The following is an 18,731-nucleotide window of genomic DNA, read 5'->3' on the forward strand; positions in this document are numbered from 1 at the left end:
AAAGTAAAATTTAATCTTGTAAAATGCCTTCCTTCCCAAAAACCTAAAAGCTGCTTTCTTTAGTCAGGGAAATAATTCCAACAAGGCTCTTACAGGTAAAAAACAAAGTCAAATAGAGAGAGTAGCAAAGAAAAGTCTCACCCGGATTCACCATGGGGGTTCTTACAGCTTAGATGTTCTTGACTTGCGGTTTGAAGCAGCAGGGTGATCGGCCATTTTACTGGCTGATCTTCTTCTTCGTCGGCCCTCAGAGATCGCCCAGACAGCTGGAGGAGCCGCCGCTCCTGTGCAGCCGAGCTGAAGCCTCCTCAATAGAAGTCGCACCCTCCAGGGTGACTTTTAAGGGTCGACTGGCGGAGGGAAAGCTAGCCGACGAGGAGACAAATCTCCCCATGTGACTAGGAACTCTGCAAACTGGAACCGGAAGTCTGATTACAAAAATTTCTAATCAATTCAAACTGAACAAAATTTCCTTCCCTTTCTGCCAATATCATCTGAGTATTATATTGACTTTTACTCGATGTTATGGTTATAAGTAAATTATCTGCTTTATTGTATTTTCCAGAGGATTGTGTCTGAATATCAATCTTTGTTATTTTTAGTAATTGAACTAAAAATAGTTCAATTACAGTTACTTCTTGGTCATCAAAATTATCCATCAGTTGTAGGTAACGTTGTGTAGAATTAGTTGGCTCAGTGGTTTCCACATTTTCTCCCAGTATAGATTCACAATTGGATTGTAAGCATAGTGTCTCTGTCTCTTTGAATTGTATGTCTTGATGTGTAAAGGCCTGTTCAGGATTACTCAGTTCATTTTCTATTATTCCTTGGTCCATAACTTGATTCATTATTGGAGAGTCGATGTAAAATTCCAAGGTAGCCTCTTTAAGTTTTCTCCAAGGTTTCCAATAGGTTTTGAAGTCTTCTGTAAGTTCTAATATTTTTTCCAGTATTAAATCATAGTCAAGATGTGGATAACTTTTATCCATTTTGGTTGTAGACTAGCCTATTCCTTTATTAGAGTCTGTATTTGAAAAAGATCCACAAATGTCCACCTCCAAAGGTCTAATAGCCAGCTTCACCACAGCTGTCAAGTTATCTTTTTTCTTTTATTATCATATGAAAATCCAATCCCTCTTCAAATAATAGGGAGAAGTACAGTTACAATTTCGCTTTTCACCACCAGATGTTCTCAGTGGACTATAAAGTCTTTTTTTCCAAATTAATAAAGTTAAAGAAAAGAAAAAAAGTTTTCTCTCTCTCTTTTTAAAAAATTTAACAAGAGAGGTATCTCCAGCACTATCAAATTGAAAAAAACAAAGTAATAATGTCCCCTTCTTCTTCTTTTTTCCCTAAAATCCCCCCCCCAAAAGTCCAATAGTAGAAAAAACAACCATAACAAAATTTATTAATCTTTTTTTTTTTTAGCTCTCTTTCCCGTATAGGCAGCCGTCGCTTTCTTAGAAAAGGGAAATAGTCAGGAACTCTTTACAGGAAAAGTCAGAATAGTGAGAGAAGGAAAGGTCTCACCTGGATTCACCATAATGGTTCTTCATGCTTAGTTGTTCTTTTGACTTGCGGTTGGTGCAGCTGGGTGATCGGCTGATCTTCTTTTCCATTGGCCCTCAGAATTAGCTCGGACAGCTGAAGGAGCTACCACTCCTCCACAGCCAAACACAGCCTCCTCGACAGTAGTCGCACTCTCCAGGGCAACTTTCGACCCGCATAAGGGTCTACCGGTGGAGGGAAGCTAGCCGACGAGGAGATGAGTCTCTTCGTGCAGCTAGAGGCGCCGCGATCCGGAACCGGAAGTCTAAAGGTAGTAAGATTCCTTTTGAAGTGTGGATGGACCATAAGAACTTAGAAGCACTGAGTGCTCCCCAAAAGCTGTCCCACAAACAAGTCCAATGGCCCAATACTTTAATCGCTTCAACTTCACTCTCTGCTATCTACTGGGAGGGTGAAATTTTGGGGCAGACACTCTCTCACAAATGCCACAATACAATAGTGCTTGAGAGGAGGTTGTCGATTCCATCATTCCCTCCAAACAAGTAGCAGCACCAGCTCTAACAAGACAGTAGGAAGCATCATCATCACAGTTGACCGACAACCTAACATGATCCCTAAAAGAAGCCTTGGCCAGAGATGAGTGATTCCAAAAACAAAAAGATAAATTGTCCTTAAGGGCTGAACTGGCATGGATTGGGAACAAACTATATCTCCCATCGAGCCAGAGGACTTTAATATTGCAGCAGAGCCATGATGTGAAGGTGACGGGGCATTCTGGATTCGTGAAAACCCTTCTCCTTGTAAAGAGGCAATTTTGGTGGTTGCAGATGAAGAAAGACAAAGGAGCCTATGTAGCCAGTTGCCCTGTGTGTGCTTCAGAGAAGAGTCTGCCTGGCAAGCCTCCAGGACTGTTGCAGACTGTGGCCAGTGCCACAGCTCCCTGGAGGGAAATATCTATGGACTTATTGTAGAGCTGCCAGAAAGTGCTGGGCATACTGTGATCTGGGTCATTATGGACTTATCCTCTAAGCATGCCTACTTTGTAGTGTGCCCTAGGACCCCTTCTGCTTGGTCCCTGGCTAAATCTTTCATGTTGTATGAAACATTTAGCCAGGGACCAAGCAGAATGGATCCTAGGGCATACCACAAAGTAAGCTTCCTTAGAGAATAAGTCCGTAATGGTCCAGATCACAGTATTGGCAAAATATATACTTTCATATGAGGGAGTGTAATTCACATCAAAGTTTTGGCATGAGTTCCTGAGCTTGTTAGGTTCCTCCCAGGGTCTTAGCTTCAGCCATATCCTCAAACGAATGGGGCTTATGAAGGTGTGAATGCAGTCCTGGAGCAGTCCCTTCGATGCTATGTGAATTACCAACAAGACAATTAAGCTTAACTTCTACTATTCGCTTAGGTGGCGTACAATAACTCTGTACACAGCAGCATGGGGTTTACCCCCTTTTGAGTGGTCACTGGCATGGAATTTGTGCCTATGCTAGAGCTCCCTCAAGGGATACCTTCGTTGACTTTGTTGGCTGAATGGATAAGTATTTGGAAAGCCATCTGGACCATAGTGTGCAAAGCATTAGAAGCAACAAGGGAGGTGCAGAAAAGACAGATTGACAAGAAGAAAGCCCCTCAGAAAAAGTTTAGAATAGGGGATGAGGTGTACCTGTCCATGAAGTTCCTGCAGTTGGGGCAGCCCTACCAAAAGCTGGGACCTAAGTACATAGGTTTTTCCCCGATCGTCTGGATTGTGAATTGGTGACAGTGGAATGGAAATTGCCAAAAGTCCTCTGGCACATTCACCAGTGTTTCACTGTAGTTTGTTAAAGCCCTTTTGTAGTTCACCACTGAGACTGGCCATTAAGCCGCCTCCCCCCCCACCTGGGTAGATGGAGAAAAAGATTTCAAGGTCAAAGAGATCCTTGACTCTTGGTGTTACAAGGGGAAGTTGTAGTACCTAATCTTATAGAAGGGGTTTCCCTTGGCAGAGTCAGAATGGATGAAGGCAACGAATGTCCATGTCCCTAAAGTCATTCAGAGGTTTCACACTAGGTACCCAGACCAATCCCAGTAGGTAAACCTGTGCAGAGGGATCATGGTGTAATAATCTGTGTGTGTTTCCGTGTAGAATTAATCTTTCTGGAGGGGTGGCATGTCATGGTTGACTTGCTATGCAACCCTGCTTGCAACCAGAACACTGTAAGAGGAGGGGGGACGGAAGGCCTTGGAATGTAAAGGAGGTTTGGGAGGGAAATTTGGAATGCAAGTGTGCTGACTGGAAGCCTGAGACAGACCCAACACCTCAAGGTTGCCAGCTGGGGAAGTCTGAGGTCAACAGAATTGTTCCCAAAACAAAGAGAGTGCAAATGATTGGTTGACAATGGACAATGGGAGGTCATGGAGTTTGACCCTTCATCCAGATGGGGGGGATTCTGATCCCACTGGAGGGAAGACCAAGGGTTCTCTGACATTGACTATGAGGATGACCCCTTGGTAAGTGGACTGATCACACCAAGGCTGGGAAGGGTGCTTTCCTAAAAGCACTGCTAGACTCGGGATGTACTGGATGCCTAGTTAGCCCAGCTTTATGGAGAAGTTGGGGATCTGCATATACTTCCTTCCCCTTCATGAAGGACATGTTAGCCCAAGTGGGAAAAAAATCAAAGCTAGATTTGCGGGAAGCTTATTAACAATCAGAATCAGGGAAGGAGATGAACGGAAAGCCACTTTCAATTGTCCACTAGGCTGTTTCCAGTTCAAAGTGGAACTGGCGAGAGCAGCTCCTGACCCACAACTTCCAAGACAGATTGATTCATGATCTGTACCACACCTGCCTGGCCAGAGGGATCTCAAACCAGCTCAATGATTGGTATCAACTGGTGACCACTGTGGAGATAGACCTGTCGGAGTACAAAGCCTGTGGGAGATTTGAGCCACACTCAAAGAGAACCCATGGAAATGAACTGGTGGCATCTCCTGCCCCTGTTGAAGCCTTGAGTCGTACACTCACCCTGTGCTTCTGCTATGGCCAGGAGGGCCACTGAGCAGCAATGTGCCCAGCACTAACACCCAAAGCCTAAGAAGCTGCTGAAAAGGGGGAAGGAAAAGTCCCAAGCGGCAGCATAGGTCATTGAGGTCTCTCCCCTGAAAGTGAAGGGAAGGGAACTCCGACTGAAGAGGAGCCATAATAGCGACAGCAAGGGAGGAGATGACGCAATGGGGAGTGGACCGGTCAATCCCCTCGCAGCCAAGATGGACAGGGGTGAGAGGGGTGGTAAAAGCACTCATAAACTCAGGTTGTACCTACCAAGGTAGCGTTGGAGAAGGGGGAGGAGCAGCAGCTTGTCCCCAGAGAGTACAGAAACCTCATGGAAGCGTTCAGTGAGGAGTATAACAATCTGTCACATCACCACCCAACAGACTGCGCTATCGAGATCCTGTCCAGAGAGAAGCTCCCCAAGCCAAAGATGTATTCCATGACTCCAAAGGAGTTGAAGGAACTGAGGGACTACATTTATAAAAATTTGTCTAGGGGATTTATTCAAGTGGTGAAATCTTGAGTGGCAGCACCAGTGTTGTTCAAAGAAAAGAAAGATGGGTCAATGAGATTGTCCATTGATTTCTGTGGGATTAATGGATTATGCATAGAAAGTATGTACCCTCTCCCCCTCATGAAATATATGTTGCGGCATTTAGCTGAGGGAAAAATATTCACAAAGTGAGATCTGAGGGAGGCATACTATCAAGTGAGGATCAAGGAAGGCGATGAATGGAAAACTGCTTTCAACTGCACCCTAGGAAACTATCAATTTAAAGTAATGCCTTTTGGACTGCAGGGGGGCCCTGCTGTATTTATGCAGCTCATAAACAAAGTGCTACATGAGCATTTATACAAGGGGTTTTGGTGTACTTGGTGACATCCCTATTTACACTGAGACTATGGACGAACATGTAAAACTCATGCAACAGGTGCTGAAAAAACTGTTGAAAGCTAAGCTATATGCCATACTGTCAAAATGCGAGTTTCACAAGATAGCCTGGATTACTTGGGCTACCAAGTGTTGTGCAAGGGGGTGGAGATGGACTGGGGAAAAGTAAAGTCTATCTTGGAGTGGCAAGCCCCTCGCACCCACAAGTGGCTACAAACTTTCTTGGGATTTGTGAACTTTTACAGGCAGTTCATCCCCTCTTTCATAAAGATCACCTTGCCAATCACTGAGCTATTGACAATGGGGAAAAGGGGAGAGAAGCCCCAGCCAAGTCAGCCCTTGGATAAGTGTCAAGCAGTATTCGAAAAACTGAAGGGGCTGTTTGTGGCTGAGCTACTTCCTAAAACACCCAGACCCAGAGGAACCATTTGTGATCCAGGCAGAAGCCAGTGACCATGGGAGCAGTCCTCCTCCAGTGAAATGAGGAGAACCTGCAGCCATGTAAGTACACATCCTGCAAACTAAATGAAATAAAGTGACAGTGGGCTGTGTGGGAAAAAAGCTTGCTCAGTGCAATGGGCATTATTGACATGGAGGCCATTCCTAGAGGGAAGTAAAGCCCCATTTGAGGTGTGGACTGACCATAAAAATTTGGAAACCCTGAACACCCCCTGCAAGTTTTCCCTGAAACAAGTCTGATGGACGCAATACTTCAACTGATTTGACTTTGAACTAAAATACATCCGGGGCGGGGGGAGGAAGAACTTCCTGGCAGATTCTCTGTCCTGCATACCCCAGTATAAGAGCAATCAGGAGGAGGTGGTGAGCTACAGCATTTCTACAAAGCAACAAGCAGTGCAAGCCACCAGCAGGTGGCAGAAGAAAAGGAGCTCACCCTCCAACAATGCATTTGTTCAACAACTGAAGCAAGAGCTGCAAACCGATGCATGATTTGTGGCCAATCAAAGAGAACTAATCATGAGGGGAGGGCTGGCACGGAAGGGAGATAAAATATATGTTCCCAGACAGTCTGTGACTGCAAATCCTGCAGCACAGCCAGGATGTTAAGCAAACTGGCCATTTTGGGTTCTTAAAAACTTTGTATCTTGCTAATCGCCAGTTCTGGTGGCCAAAGATGAAAAAGGACGTTGAGGGCTATGTGAAACACTGTGCAGTTTGCGCAGCCAACAAAGAGACTGCCAGGGAAGAGCCCAGGGCTATTGCAGCAAGTTGCTGACCTGGCCAGACCCTGGGAATAGATAGCTATGGACTTTATCATGGAACTACCTGAGAATGGGGGGAACACCATGATTTGGACTATTGTAGATTTGTTCTCCAAGCAAGCCCATTTCATCACATGTTCTGGGCTCCCCTCAGCCCAAAAGCTAGCAAAACTATTCCTACAGCATATCTATTGATTGCACGGAGTGCCTCAGCATATCATATCAGATCGAGGGGTCCAGTTTATTGCTAGGTTCTGGAGGGAGTTTGTGAGAATGATTGGGTCCTTCCAGGGGCTTAGTTCAGCTTTTCATCCAAGTATGAACAGGGCCGCAGAATGAGTCAATGCAATGGCAGAACAGTACCTGCATTTCTATGTCAACTACCAGCAAACTAACTGGGCAGGGCTCCTGCCATCTGTGGAGGTGTCATATAACAACACAGTACACAGCAGCACTGGTTTCACCCCCTTTAAATTAGCCATGGGGTGGAGTTCATGCCTATGCCAGAATCCCCTCAGGAGTCTCCATCCTTGGGCACCTTAACTGAATGGGTAGATTTGTTCCAATGGGTTTGGAATGATGTGAGGAAAGCTTTAGCCAAAGCAGCAGAGAGTCAAAAGAAACAGGCAGATAAAAGGCGAGCTCCCCAAGGAACATTCCATGTAGGGGATAAAATGTATCTATCCACTAAATACATCAAGTTGAAACAAACTTGCAAAAAACTATGTCTGAATTACATAGGCCCCTTTCCTATTGTGAAAGTGATAAACCTGGTGATAGTAGAACTCAAACTGCCTAGAATGCTGGGGAAAGTACATTGGGTATTCCACTGCAGTCTACTGAAACCATTTCAAGGCTCTACAATGAGACAAGTGGAGAAGGCAGCTCCCAATCCAATAATAGTGGGGGGGGACACACTATTAAGTCAGGTGAATTTTGGATTCCAGGATCCATAAAGGGAAGTTACAGTACCTAATCCAATGGAAAGGTTATCCAATGTCAGAGGTTAGATGGGTAAAGGCTTACAATGTGAAAGCAGATTGCTTAGTAGAGCAATTCCATAATAAGCACCCCTGGAAGCCGGGGCCATCGCAAGAGAAAGTTAACAAGAAATTATTTGTATTCATTGTTTTCCAGGTTCTCCCAACTCTGTAAGGGGGGCACCCTTTCAAGCTATGAAGATTGCTTGCCATGCTGCTTCTAGCTTGCCTACAGTTTTGAGGGAGGAGGGGAAGGTTTGGAATGCACAGGTGGATTCTATCCAGATGGGAGCCAAGGTCACCAAAGAGATGTTGTGGGTGGCCAGAGACGTTCTTCTCATAAAAACTATATGAGGATTAATTGGACAATGTGACCTGAACTGTCAGAGAAGGGATGGAAAGTTTTATTCTTTTAATTATCCTTTTCCCACCATATTGTCAGAGCTGGTTTTCAACTCTTTAGTGCTGGTATGCTGTACCCAATAAAGTTTTGTATTAGAGATCTAAATTACTCTGGTGTATTTACTTAGTTGGGATCTTTAGTGGAAACTTGACAGCCGTTTTATTAATTATCAGCAAGATGACTGAACAGACCTCTTGCCATTTGCTGAAGTACCATATAACAATGCTGTGCATACCAGCACAGGTTTCATGCCATTTCGAATGGCAACTGGGCAAGTCTTCAACCCAATGCCTGAGCTACCGGTCCAGGAGCCAATGATCCCCTCTTTAAAAGAGTGGATCAATCAATTGAAAAATATGTGATCTGTGGTGCACAAAACCCTGGCAGATGCCCGGGGACTTATAAAGCCCAAGCTGACAAAAAGAGAGTGGAACCTAAACCATTCACATTGGGGACCATATATATTTGTCCACCTGGTTCCTACAATCCTTACAACCCTCAAAGAAGTTAGGACCAAAATATATAGGGTCTTTCCCTGTAAAATGAATCATTAACCCAGTCAAAGTAGAATTAGATTTACCAAAGTCATTAAGAAAAGTCCACCCGGTGTTCAATTACAGCCTCCTCAAACCAGAACTGATTTTGCCCTTAAGGCCGGCACCCCCTCCAGTCCCTGAACCTATTATGGTGGAGGGAGAACAGCCTTTTGAGATTAAGGAAATCTTAGACTCACACACACACTGGCGAATCACCTAATACCTAGTAACATGGAAAGTTCTCCCTGGGGCTCAGCCTGAGTGGATGCAAAAGAACTATGTGAAAGCCCCTATACTAATAAAACGCTTTCATGACCACTACCCCAATAAACCTAAATAAACAATCACTATTTCTTTCCCCCTTTTTGTTATTTTTTCTCTTTTCCAGGTGGATCTTCTCTTCTTTTGGGGGAGGGGAGTATGTCAGGTTCCTTAGGAATGCTGCCATAAGAAAGAGAAGTGGAGCATGCATCGGTATGGATTGAGGATGTTTCTGTATTACTAGCATTTGTTTCTACTTTCACTTTGATGTCTCTGCATGGGAATCAGGGAGGGAGGAATACTCTCGGGGCCATCTGTTTCTACTCCTGCTGACTGGAAAGGATGAGGACCTTGGGAAATGGCCGGTTATCATCTTTTTGGCTTGAAGTTCTCATAACACTTTCATGCCAGTGGATTGACTCCAGATGGACTGGGCATTGGGGTGGGGCTGAAGAAACGGGAGTTTTAGCTTAATGCTTTTATACGGGAACTTCAGATTCAGATTTTATTCTGCAATCATTTTCTCTCAATAAAACATCTTCTTTGAAACAATGCCTGTCTCTTGAGTTGTTTTTTTCTGAGAGGACAGTTGAAGCAGGTCCTTACAGTACATCTCTTACCCAGTCTCCTTTACAGCCTAAGAAACTATATGTGTATGTGTCTTCTGAGCCTCTTGGCCCATCTACATTCCAGCTCCGGGCTTGTTGCCTTTTATCTTATCATTTTTTGGCAAGTCTATGACAACTCGCCATGGCCAACTTGCTGTGGGACAAGAGATACACTAATATCAAAAAAATAATGGAATAGAACCATTAAAGAAAGGATGCCAAAGGAGGGACAAAATGAAATGTGATTGACAAAAATTAAAATAATGTTTTAATTATTTTAAATAATTAAATTGAATTTTTGAATTGTCTCACAGCAAGTTGTCCTGTGGCGAGTTGGCCATAGTAAGTTGTCCCACAGAAAGTTGGCTGTGGTGAGTTGGCCATGGCCAATTAACTGTGGCGAGTTGGCTTTGCTGAGTTGGCTATAGCAAGTTGTCCTGTTCCATTTCTTGGCTGCGTCTCTTCATCCTATCTCTCAAGATCATGTCCACATACCATTGTTTGTCTGTTTAGCTGTCTCTCTGTCTCTCAGGTGTATATGTTTGTGATCTCAGCCATTCTTACAACCATTCTTTTTTTTTAATATACTAAGATATAGTATTCTGTACTTGCTCAACTAAAGCAGTTTCATGAATTCTTGACTCAAATGAGCTGTGAAACAAGATAAAATATACTTTAAGTTGAATTGACTATCCTTTTGGTTTGACCAGGATTTAGAATGCCTCATAGTCTCTCTGTTGTACTCTCTATGTATGCATATAATGATAAATGGCATTGATCAATATGAAGAGTACAATGCTACCCTAGGCAAACTTGTACTCCCCAAATGTTTTTGATTATACATCTGAAAGGTGCCATTTGAGCAGAGTTGATATAATCCAGTGGGAATTTAGGAAGTAAGAAAGAATCTGCTCATTCTCTATATATGCAAAGTTGATACATTATTTTACACTATTTTAGGATGATAATCTAGAGCACTGGCATAGCAAAGCCTGCAAATGTGATTGTCAAAAAAATCCAGACTCAGTGTGGTCCATCGAAACAGACAGTCTAGATTGCATGCCGGGTAAGTACCACCTTTTTATTATTACAACTCAAGCCAGCCTATTCAGTTTAATATTGTTCATATTGAGATTCGATACCCATAATTATCAATCAGGATCTTCTTGAAAATTATATGTGACTTGTATTATTGGTCAGATTGGGTCAAGTAAATGAAAGTATATCCTTAAACTAATTATAGTTCTTTAAGGTCATTATTTGCAAAGTATTTCCTCCATTAAATGCAGTAGGGATTCTTAAAGTGTCAAGTATATAAGAATATCTCAGAACAAAGAGAAGCTGTAATACAGAAAAAAAAGGTTAATAAAAGGAGAAAATCCTTCTCATGCTGAATGGACTTTTAAAATAAATAATAGTACCATTAAATAATTAATGTACTTGGTTTGACAGTCCCCAGACCTCTGTTTGGTAATTCTTTTAGTCTACTGCAATTTTCTATAACAGAAGGCTACCTCTTAAGTATATTACAGCTGAGTTATCTAAAGATTAGAGTTACTAAAATTAAACTTGATATGCTTGCAAACACTGTAGCCTGCCACACTGGACGTATTTTAACTCATTTTAGTCTTTGTTGTTTTAATACTTCTATACATGTGATAGTTGCAAATTCTGTGCAACTTCTATTATCCAGATGCCTTCACTACAGAAACCATCACAATTGTTGGTACAATATTCAAGCAGGCTGCATTTCCCACTACTGCAAATCCTATTGGAGTCCATGTGAGTCCCAACTGATCACAGAGACCTCTCAGCTTGTGGAGGCCATATGGTATCCTTCTTATTGGGTTTTTAAAGACATAATTTAAATTTTTAAAAAAAGACAAAACAGAAAAACAGAATGTTACATCCAATACAGATGCTCTGGTGAAATGAGAGGGAATAGTCATTTAAATTCTATTGATATTAATTCTGTGAATTAAACAAGAAGAGTATATTGATGGTGGTTCATTTGCAAAGACTTTGGATTTAGAATGTACAATTCCAGGGTGTTCTTCCGAATTGTCAAATGATTGAACTAAAATACTTCCTTATATAAAGTTCTAGACTTTATAGACTTGTTTTTCTATTTCCTTTCAAGACACAATAGCAAATTGTATTCATGTGTGGCTGCAAGTGTCCTACTTTAAAATACTGGTTTACAATACTGTGGGCCTTGGTGATTTTCTAATGATACAACTCCTACTTCCCTGCTTGAAAGTGTGCAAAATTAAACCCCAAAACTTCCCCAAATCCAAGAGAAAATAAGAAATAAAACTTCAATCATTGTTCAATGTCTCATCCTGTTAATAAAATTAAGTATAGCACTTTCTGGAGATAGATGCAGCAGAAATTAAACTTTTTAACTCCAGTGTGCACTGATTCCTCTCCATGTCTTGTTTGTCTTCTTTTACAGAGTGTCCCTATCATAAGCCTCTTGGTTTTGAATCAGCAGCTGTCACTCCAGATCAAATAAGCTGTTCCAATCCAGAGCAGTATACTGGGTGGTATGCTTCATGGACTGCAAACAAGGCCCGGCTTAACGGACAAGGATTTGGGTAAACTGCATTTGCAAGACATGTTTTCTACCAACAAGCTATACAAAAGGTTTTTTAACCTCTAAACCAGACATGTCAAACACAAGGCCCAGGGGCTGGATGCGACCCATGAAGTGGTTTCATGTGGCCCACGAAGCCATCCTGGAAACAGTGAGGGAATGGCCCCTGCTGCCTTGGCTCTGGCCCAGGCCGGCTGGGAGCCAATGTACAATTTTGTGGTGGCCATCTTGGCACTTGCCCCGGTGGACCATGCCTTGGCACTTGCCCCGGTCCCACCCCCTTCTGCCAGAGACTCTCATATCTGTCCCAGGCCCCCACAGGCACCCTTAACATGAATTATGTAGAACTGGCCATGCCCACCCAGTAGGCCACACCCATTCCATCCACACCTACCCAGTAGGCTGCACCCACTCTGGCCATACCCACCTGCCCCCCCCCCCAGGGCAACCGCAATGCTGATGCGGCCTTCAGTGAAATTGAGTTTGACACCCCTGCTCTAAACCTTTGTTACATAATATATGGAGGCTAATAATGACTTTTAAAATATATATTTATGATCCCAGAACAATAAATATTTACTTCCATTAACAGTTGCTGGGACAAATGTGTGGATGTTACTGTTTCTGTCATCATGAGCTTCTGAGAGTTATCTAGATAGCTACTGTCAGAACCAAATGTTGCATTAAATAAGGTTTTCTATTGTGCTGAGTCATGTTGTGATGGCTGTTTTTCAAGCTCTTTCTTTATCCCTGAGAGAGTCCTCATTTTCCTGACATTTTTCTTTATTCCATTACATGAATAATGAAAAAAAAATAACAGCAGCTTTGCTGCTTGTGAAGCAGAAAGAGGGGGAACCAAAATCAAAATCTATATTGAAACAATAACTTTGTTAGGTCAGATGAAGGTTTATGAAGCAGTGTGCAAGAGTTCTAAGAACTCTTCATAAGAGATTAACAGAGTCAGTGACATTTGCACCTGATAAATACTCTTAAATTGAGACTATTTCATAAAATATGATAAAGCTTAATGTAATTTTCTTATATGGTATTTCATTTGAATCTAGTCACTGAGATTTGTAAGTCATAAGCTTGGCTTTGCTGATTTGTGAACCTACCAAATAAGTTTATTTTAAAAATCATGACCGAGTTAGTTAGTTAGTTTACAGAACAGGAAGCTGACATAGAGGACAAGGATATTTCCAAAGTTTGTTAGAAAGAAATCCATCTCTCAAATAACCATGTAACATAGAGATAGGGAGCAAAATCTATCATATAGCCCTCTCAAAATTGCCCTCAAGGGATATATATTCCAGAAGTAGCTCAATTTTCATAGGATCATGTGATGAATTGTCTCATTTACTATTAAATATGTCCTATTCACAAGGAAATAATTGTTTACATGAAGTAATTGTTTCCAGGAATCAGGAGAATTAGCACTGAGGCTTCCAAACATCCAAGGATCAAAACAAAATGCAGCAGCTGACTCCAAGATCTCCACCCTACAGTGAGTGGTTTGGAGGTGTTTTATTAGGATCATTGTCAGGATCATTGGACCTGAATTTTTTTTCTGCTTATTTTGATCCAGGTTCTGGCCATTCACTGGCTTCAGATTCATCTCTCAATTCATCCTCTAAATATGAGTTCTTTATGGAGGTTGAGTCAAAATGTATGCTTTATAAATATATTTATTGACTATCAGTGCCTTCCTTCCATAACTCTTCTAGATGTGCCTGGCTCTCCAAATACCAAGATACAAACCAGTGGCTACAGATTGACTTGAAAGAAATTAAAGTTATTTCAGGCATAATTACACAGGGAAGATGTGATACAGATGAATGGATGACAAAATATAGTGTGCAATACAGGACTGATGAGAATCTGAACTGGGTTTATTACAAGGACCAAACAGGAAACAATCGGGTCAGTATAAGATCCCTTCCCCTTTTCTGAAGAAGTCCCAGTATTTGCATCTATTCCGATAGAATATATTTCAGCTTCAAGGTGAATAGAGAATGCCATTAAATCCATTCCATTCACTTAAATTTTATCATATCATTTTGGACAATTGACCAAATCAGGGATATACATGTATAAAAGCAGACCTCTTCTGAACACCTTAGATTATCAGCTGAATATATTATGCCTATATTCCATCTTTTCTATCTCTTAATTTTATCAATGCTATCTCATGCATTTCCATTAACTCAAATCACTTAGGGCCTTTCTCGGTGTATACTTAACTATGGTAAGAACATAGCTTTGCAGTCTCTTTTTTTCTGCTGTGTCTTTATGTTACAATGTTTCCCCAAAAGTAAGACCTACCCTGAAAGTAAGCCCTAGCTTGATTTTTTGAAGGTGGGCCTAATATAAGCCCTACCCCCAAAATAAACCCTAGTTTTGGGGCAAGGTACATGCCTAAAATCAAGCTAGGGTGGGGGTGGGAGGTGGAGCTGCCCCACTCACCTCACACCTGTTACCTTATTGGTAGGACCGCCACAGCCACCGGCCCAAAGCACCATACAGCCTCCTGCCACAAGTGACATCAATGGCCTGAAGTGCCATGCACCATCCTGCTGTGATCAGTGGAAATGGCCTGAAGCACCGTGAAGCTTCCTGCTGCAAGTGGCAGCAACAGCGTGAAGCATTATGCAGCCTCCTGCTATGAGCAGCAGAAATGGCCAAAGCGCTGTGTGGTTTCTTGCTGTGAGAAGTGGCAATGCACTATATGGCGTCGGGCTGCAAGTGGTGGCAAGCGGCCACTGAAGAAGTCAAGCAACAGGTGTCGGGGCATGGGAGGCCTGGCTGCGGCGGTCCTAATGTAAGACATCCCCCGAAAATAAGACCTAGTGCTTCTTTTGGAGGGAAAAAATATAAGACTGGGTCTTATTTTCAGGGAAACACAGTATTGTCTTCATCTCACACCCAATCCATACTTGAATCAGCCTTAAGTCATCTTTAAAATAGTTAAGTTTTTAAAGATTGCCATTTAAATCGGGAAGAAACTATGGAAGTTTTGTTATGGGTACAATCTGGCATACTTCATCAACCATTCAGTCAATATTCAACCAACAAATGTTGGCCACCATAGGTTGATACAGATAAGCATTTTCCTCTCCAGTCTCTGGTCATTGTCCTTCCAGGCCATTCAAATTTGATTTCCTCCTACCCCACACTTGCCAGGCCTCCAAGAAAATGCCCATCTTGGAGAACTGATTTGGAAAGAGGGACCAGCCTGACTAAAAGGTGATAGGTGCATAAAGATGGGTGGGTGGGCAGTTGCTGCATATTGGAGAATGAGGAAATTCCCAGCATACTATGTAACATGGATTCCTTTTGAACACAAGTTTAATACTCTTTCAGAAGATTACTAAAATTGTGTTTAAAATAATTTAACCACAGCTGGCAGGTATTCAAAAGGAGCCTGAAGACAGGTTTAGTGCACTTCTAAAAGAGCACTCAACCTGTATTTGAAAGGAGCTCAAAAAAGGTTAACAGGTGCTAGGAGTGAGGCCATGTAACAATATAAAATCAAGTGAAATATTTTAGGATCCAATCTGGGTCTGTCACCCTGGACCGGAGGTTTTGTCTTTTTAGCTTTTGGGTTCATGCTGGAGTCCATCTTCAGGGAACTTCTCTCTAGCAGAGTATGTGCTTTGGGCTCTTCCGTGTATAGTATTTATATGGTTTATAAGGACAGAAGGGAAAGAAGATAAACATCAGATTGCAAGAACACAAGTGAGTGGTCAGACAAGGAGTCCTGAACTCATTGGTGGCCTCACACTGCAATGAACAAGGACATTCAATTTTGTAGCTACTAAGATTGTTGGATGAGGAGATACAAAAACAGCTAGGGAAGTGATTTAAGCCTGGGAAACAGGCCCCTCATCAGTCAACAGGAATGCTGATTTACCACCAGCTTATCAAGTACTTAGGAGGTGAGGGCTTGGCAGCACAAGCAAATAACAGTCAGACTTAATAGTCAGCCATCAGCACCCCAATCAACATCTAAAAAGCCACATACAACAGGCACCATATAAATACCACACACAGAATAGCCCAAAGAACACACTCTGCTAGAGAGAAGTTCCTTGAAGATGAGCTCCAGTACAAATCTGAACTCTCAGAAGACAAAATCTCTGATCCCGGTGACTGACCCAGATTGGATTCTGCAACATTATCCTGGGACACATATATTCACTTTCATTCATGAAATATTTTAAGCCAAGCACAATGTCAGACTTTTGATCTTTATATTAAGATTTTTTTAATCTTTAACAAGCCATATATGAGATGAGGAAGATGCTGAGTATAGTACTAATACAGTATAAACATATTTTAGCCATGAGCAGAATTTAGCAATTGGTTCTGTTAGTTGCTTCTAGGCACAAAAACTATCAGCAACCTTACTGGGCAAGTCAACTATACAATCATTTAAGGCAGTAAAATTGTTTCCAAATTATTGGGTGCAAAATTAGATGAATGTTAAATCTTAAGCTCTCTTTTTTCCCTTGCTCTCCTATTTCATTTTCTCTAGATTTTCTATGGAAATTCAGACAGATCATCATCTGTGCAAAACCTCTTGCGCCCACCCATTGTTTCTCGTTACATAAGGTTGATACCTCTTGGCTGGCACGTGCGCATTGCTATCAGGATGGAGCTGCTGGAGTGCGTGAATAAATGTATTTAAACTTTGGTGTCATCTGGGAAGAGATAGGTGTTTTATTTAGAAAGATATAACAGTATAATTAATATGAGAAATAAATTCACTGACTATGAGTTCAGTGTCTGTTAAAATTATACATCTTATCCAGTACCTCCTGTGACTTATATTCTCTGCAGCTTCAAGAAGTTAATAGAATTCTGTATATTAATAAAATAAATCAAGATGGAATAAATTGGAACTTGTATTATATTTTTTGAATCCAGGGTCTTACACCTCAGTAAAAGGAAAGTCAAAACTTTCAGTGCACATAAAAATGGCCTCTACAAAAAGAAATATAGATTTCTTACAAGTTAACCAAAGATGGCAGCAATGCTTTTGTAAGTTCTGGTAGACATTATACAATATACTATATACATTATACATTATACAAATAACTACATCTCCACAGAAATAGAGCACAACAATGATAAAAACTGTCTTGAATGCATTTGGGTCAATATAAAAGGGGGGGGGAATGACATTGCCATAGGTGTATACTACAGACCACCCAACCAAACAGAGGAAATAGATGAACTTTTTGCTAGTCAGCTAACTAAGGTATGTAGGAAGCACATCACAATAGTAATGGGGGACTTTAACTACCCTGACATCAACTTGGAGACAAACTCCGCACCAAGTGGAAGATCAAACAGGTTCCTGGCAAACCTAGCAGACAACTTTGTCTCCCAAAAAGTAGAGAATGGAACTAGGGGATTAGCCATTTTGGATCTAATTCTCACTAACAGAGATGAAATGATAGACGGTGTTGAAGCCATAGGAACCCTGGGAGGAAGTGATCATGCAATATTAGAATTCAACATTATAGAAGCACAAGCAATAGAACACAGTCAAACTAGAGTCTTGAACTTCAAGAGAGCTAATTTCAATAAACTTAGAGAGGGCTTGGGAAGGATTCCATGGATGAGAATCCTCAAGGGGAAAACAACTCAAGAAGCTTGGGAAATTTTGAAAAATGAGATAATAAAAGCACAGTCTAGCACAATACCAACAAAGAGGAAAAACAACAGCTCTCAAAAGAAACCAGCAGGGCTGCATAAAGAACTCTCTGACAAATTGAAAGATAAAAAGGACAAGTATAGAAAGTGGAAAGAGGGGAACATAACTAAGTCAGAATATCAGCAAATAGCCCGAGCCTGCAAAGATGAAGTGAAGAAAGCCAAGGCTCAAAATGAACTGAGGCTTGCGACCAAAGTCAAAAATAACAAAAAAAGCTTCTTTCAACATGTAAAAAACAAGAAAAACGTGAAGGAAATGATTGGTCCATTAGTGGGTGGAAGTGGCAAGAAGGTGACAAGCAACAGGGAGAAAGCAGAACTATTTAACTCATTTTTTTGCATCTGTCTTTACACAAAGGGAAAAAACAGACCAACCTATCAAAAATAGTGCCATAAAAAAAAAAAACAGAAACACAAATTAAGATAGGCAAGAAAATGGTTAGTGAGCACCTGTCCAGCCTAGATGAGTTCAAATCGCCAGGACCAGATGGATTACATCCCAGAGTTCTCAAGGAACTGGCAGATGTGATATCGGAGCCCCTGAACTATATTTTTCAAAGATCCTGGAACACAGGGGAACTACCAGAGGACTGGAAAAGAGCTGATGTAGTTCCCATCCTCAAAAAAGGAAAAAAAATGGATCCAGGAAATTACAGATCTATCAGCCTGACCTCAATACCTGGGAAGATCCTGGAAAAGATAATCAAACAACAAATCAATGAACACCTAGAGGCAAACAAAGTCATTACTAAAAGCCAACATGGGTTTGTCAAAAATAGATCATGCCAGACAAATCTTATTGCATTCTTTGACCAAGTGACAAAATTAGTGGATCAGAGGATGCTGTGGACATAATTTACTTGGACTTCAGTAAGGCATTTGATAAAGTAGATCACAACCTACTACTTGATAAGATAGAAAAATGTGGGGTAGACAGAATCACCACCAGATGGATCCGTAGC

General features: G+C 41.6%; 1 protein-coding gene across 1 annotated transcript; it reads left to right on the plus strand.

Annotated features, from left to right (window-relative positions):
- Positions 1-1,493: 1,493 nt before the first annotated feature.
- Positions 1,494-16,946, plus strand: RS1 (retinoschisin 1). The gene is made up of 5 exons (XM_039358416.1): positions 1,494-1,819; positions 10,416-10,521; positions 11,911-12,052; positions 13,776-13,971; positions 16,586-16,946. The coding sequence occupies exons 1-5, from the start codon at positions 1,766-1,768 to the stop codon at positions 16,736-16,738; spliced, it is 651 nt and encodes a 216-aa protein (XP_039214350.1). The 5' UTR covers positions 1,494-1,765; the 3' UTR covers positions 16,739-16,946.
- Positions 16,947-18,731: the final 1,785 nt, after the last annotated feature.

The sequence above is a fragment of the Crotalus tigris genome, unplaced genomic scaffold (genome assembly GCF_016545835.1).
Source record: "Crotalus tigris isolate CLP2741 ecotype Arizona unplaced genomic scaffold, ASM1654583v1 scf7180000019016.1132606, whole genome shotgun sequence".
NCBI classification, from domain to species: Eukaryota; Metazoa; Chordata; class Lepidosauria; order Squamata; family Viperidae; genus Crotalus; species Crotalus tigris.